At 57.9% G+C, this 3,789-nt stretch overlaps 1 protein-coding gene across 1 annotated transcript in view; it reads right to left on the bottom strand.

Moving 5' to 3' along the window:
- TMC8 (transmembrane channel-like 8) overlaps positions 1-3,789 on the bottom strand; it is a 20,179-nt gene that overhangs the window by 10,380 nt on the left and 6,010 nt on the right. Inside the window, exons 10-15 of the mRNA XM_011988286.1 lie at positions 2,496-2,619; positions 2,050-2,147; positions 1,676-1,859; positions 1,397-1,527; positions 1,144-1,302; positions 636-714 (exon numbers count right to left, since the gene is read on the bottom strand). Coding sequence (XP_011843676.1) covers positions 636-714; positions 1,144-1,302; positions 1,397-1,527; positions 1,676-1,859; positions 2,050-2,147; positions 2,496-2,619 — 775 coding nt within the window. The remainder of the gene's footprint in view (positions 1-635; positions 715-1,143; positions 1,303-1,396; positions 1,528-1,675; positions 1,860-2,049; positions 2,148-2,495; positions 2,620-3,789) is intronic.

Raw genomic sequence — 3,789 nt, 5'->3', positions numbered from 1 at the left:
TGTTGCCCAGGCTGGAGTGCAGTGGTGCGATCTCCGCTCACTGCAAGCTCTGCCACCTCCTGGGTTGATGCCATTCTCCTGCCTCAGCCTCCCTAGAAGCTGGGACTACAGGCACCCGCCACCACGCCTGGCTAATATTTTTGTATTTTTAGTAGAGACGGGGTTTCACCGTGTTCGCCAGGATGGTCTCAATCTCCTGACCTCGTGATCCACCCGCCTCGGCCTCCCAAAGTGCTGGCATTACAGGCGTGAGCCACCAAGCCCGGCCACATTCTCTTTTTAAAAAATTAATTACTTATTTTTGGTGGAGACCGGGGTCTTGCTTTGTTGCCCAGGTTGGTTTTGAACTTACGGCTTCAAGTGATCCGATCCTCCTGCCTGGGCCTCCAAAGCACTGGGATTACAGGCAGAGGCCCAGCCCCTAAGGTCATGTCATACCAGGTCTGGTTCCCGGTACCAGGAACCTGAGCTGTTCTCTTCCTCCCCTTCCCCATCTTTACCCTCAGCCTGAGGCCATGCCCTCCAGTAGGAAGAACCCGCCTGACCCACTCAGACCTGTCCCAGGCCCTTGGCCACACACAGGGAAGGGTTTCCACTGAAGCTGCTGTCCCCTTGCCAGCCCCGAGAACACTCACCCACACCAGCTGCTTCCGGAGCCTGTGGATGGCCCTGGCATTGGCCTGGGTCTGGGAGATGCACACCGTCAGGACGAGGCTTGGGTCAGAAGGGGATTCATGGTCAGTTGCCCCTGGGGCCACAGGTGCCTCTCCCTGACTTCCTCTCTCCCCACCTCAGTCTCTACAATACTCGGTACTGGGGTCTTCTCACTGCACACTGCTGTATCTGAGGATGGGACCCTCCTCTCCTTCCTCGAAGAGCCCCTCATCCCCTCACCTCTGGCACAGCAATACCAAGAGCTCAGCAGCTGCGGCTGCCCAGACATGGTGCTTCCCCAGTGATCCTGCAATCCCCACGGCAGCCCAGAGGGTGGGCCCAGGAGGTACCTGCTTTTCAGGGGCCCCTGCTTCCCTTGGCTTTCTGCATCTGGCTCCTGGTTGGGGGTGCACAGGCTCACCACCCCCATGGAAGGAAGGACCTCTCCCTCCAGGTGCCCCCTCCCATGGCCCCTGCTGCCCTGAGCACCTGAGCATGATGAGGAGGGGGAAGCTGAAGGCGTGGGAGCCCAGGTAGTGGAGGGCACGCTGGCCAATGGGTGGGAGCCCAAGGGCCACCAGCTCCGGGACCACTTGCCAGGGGGCTGAATAGTTGGTGAAGAGGCCGCAGTCCCAGGAGGAGTGGATGCTGGAGAGAGATGGCCAAGGCGGGCTGGCATCAGGGTCCTGGGTGAGGAGCTACCCCTGCCATCCTCTGGGTGCCCCCCTCCTCTTCCCCTCACCTGCTGACCACATAGCCCAGGGGCACTGCAGCCAGAAGCAGGCCCAGGAGGAGCACCAGCTGGAAGAAGAAGGTGGAGCTGGAGGCACGGAAGGGCCGCGAAGATGCCCTGGAGTTCTTCAGGAGGGTGTACTGGGGGCGCAAGCAACAGCAACAAGGAATCAGAGAGTTATGCAGACCCCAGGAGGCTGACGCCCAGGAAAGGGGGCAGGAGGCAAGCCCCGCTCAAGGCATCCACCCAAAGGCACCAACCCCATACTCCCCAGCCATGAGCCGACACCTTCTTGATGTAGAAGGTGAGGAAGAGGAAGACGCTATTCAGCAGGGGCAGCAGGGGGCAGTAGAAGAGGCCCATCCAGGTGACCGTCTGCCCCGCCACGATGTCCAGCACATTCTTGGGGACCAGGAACTCCTCTCGTTCCAGCCAGGCCCAGAACCAGCCTGATAACCGGTCCACCAGCAGCCTGCAGGGATGGGAGGGTCCAGGTACCCACCACTCCAGACAGATGCGTGGGCCGTATTGGCCATAGCCACAGCCTGCCACTCACTCCCGGGCTCCATACTGGACCCGCTCACCCTTGGCTGTAGCCACTGGCCACCCCCAACATGCCCGTGGCACCCCCACCCTTCTGGAGGCGTCACCCCAGGGCTCACCTCCGAGGCAGGGTGACCAGGAAAGCGAAGGCCACGGTGAGGAGAAAGTTGAAGATACTCAGCTTGTACAGTTCCTCCCCCACGGAGTTCTCCCAGCACTGGGGTGCAGGGGAAGGGGACCTGTCACCACTCATGGCCTCCCGGCCCTCCCTTCCCTTAGCCTCCTGTGGGGGGTCTCTGTGATACAGGTGCCTTGCCTGGTGTCTGATAGAATCGTTAGGTTGAAACCCAGGCCTTGAGGATGGGATTAGAGCAGGGAGCCTCACAGCCAGGGCAGCCACACTACACCATGTGGCAGCAGGGGGAGGTGTGCCATGGTGCAGGCAGTCCTGCTCACAGCTTCTCTCAAAGGTGACTAAAGGGGCAGGAACAGGGCTCTGCACAGTTTGAGGGGAGCTTTTGGGGAGAAGGAAGGGAGAGACAGGCTCCGCCGGGCTGCCAGCCACCTGATAGTCACAAGCGTTGTAGCCGTAGGACTCACAGCTGGTCTTGTCTCTGCCAATGCACAGTATGGTCTGACCCAGGGAGAAGGAGAACATCCCCAAGCTGGCCAGCTTCAGCACCACGCACCTGGGGGGAGGGACCTTGTCAGGTGGAGGGGCCCAGGCACACAGGCACTGGGCTCCCCCCCAAGCTACAGGTGTGGCTGATGTCTTGAGTGGGATCATGTTGTTTCCTGGGCCCAGTCCTCTTCCAACCTGCTCTGTCTGTGGCAACGTGGTCCAAAGTGTATTCTCAGAGTCTGAGTCTCCAGGTGATTCATGGGAAAAAGGGTTCTGTGGGGGGTTTTTTGTTTGTTTTGAGACCAAGTCTCACTCTGTCACCCAGGCAGGAGTTCAGTGGTGTGACCTCAGCTCACTGCCACCTCTGCCTCTTAGGTTCAAGCGATTTCTGACTAAATTTTGTATTTTTAGTAGAGACAGTGTTTCGCCATGTTGGCCAGGCTGGTCTCAAACTCCTGACCTCAGCTGATCCACCCGCCTTGGCCTCCCAAAGTGTTGGGATTACAGGCGTGGGCCACCGCGCCCGGCCAAGGGTTCTGTTTTTAAATCAGTTTGAGAAACACTGCACAGTCCAGCCACGTTCCCCTACAGCCGGTGTGGAGAGGCACACGCAGCAAGCCCTGCGGTGGAGAAGCCTGTGGCCTTTTCAGGATCCTGACTACAGGCGAGCTCCTCCTTTCCTCTGCCGCCTGTGGACATCGAAGCCTACTGACATGAGCTTGCATGTCATAAACACATGCCACACATATGTACTGCACAATGCATGACCAAATAGGTGTGATTATCTAAACGAAACATCATCGCATGCACGTTATCTGTTTTTACCTTTTTTTTTTTTTTTTTTTTTGGAGATAGGGTCTCACTCCATTGCCTAGGCTGGCGTGCAGTGACGTGATCACAGCTCCCTGCAGCCTTGACCTCCTGGGCTTAAGTGATCCTCCTGCCTCAGCTTCTCTAGTAGCTAGGATGGTGTGCCACCATGCCCAACTAATTTTTTTGTAGTTTTTGTAGAGACGGGCTCTTGCCACGTTGCCCAGGCTGATCTCAAACTGCTGTGATTCTCCCATCTTGGCCTTCCAAAGTGTTGACCTTACAGGCATGAGTCACTGTGCCTGGCCACGTGTTAGCTCTGAGGGGACATTCCCGCTGCTGACACGGGGCTAGAGAGTGGCTGGGAACAGTGGTTCCCCTGTTGAAGGAGCTAGGGGTAGGTGAGAGCATTTTTTTTTTTTTTTTT

This window comes from Mandrillus leucophaeus, unplaced genomic scaffold (assembly GCF_000951045.1).
Source record: "Mandrillus leucophaeus isolate KB7577 unplaced genomic scaffold, Mleu.le_1.0 Scaffold1, whole genome shotgun sequence".
In the NCBI taxonomy this organism is placed as follows: Eukaryota; Metazoa; Chordata; class Mammalia; order Primates; family Cercopithecidae; genus Mandrillus; species Mandrillus leucophaeus.
The sequence above is the reverse complement of the archived record's forward strand: the minus strand, read 5'-3'. Positions and strand labels throughout refer to the sequence as shown.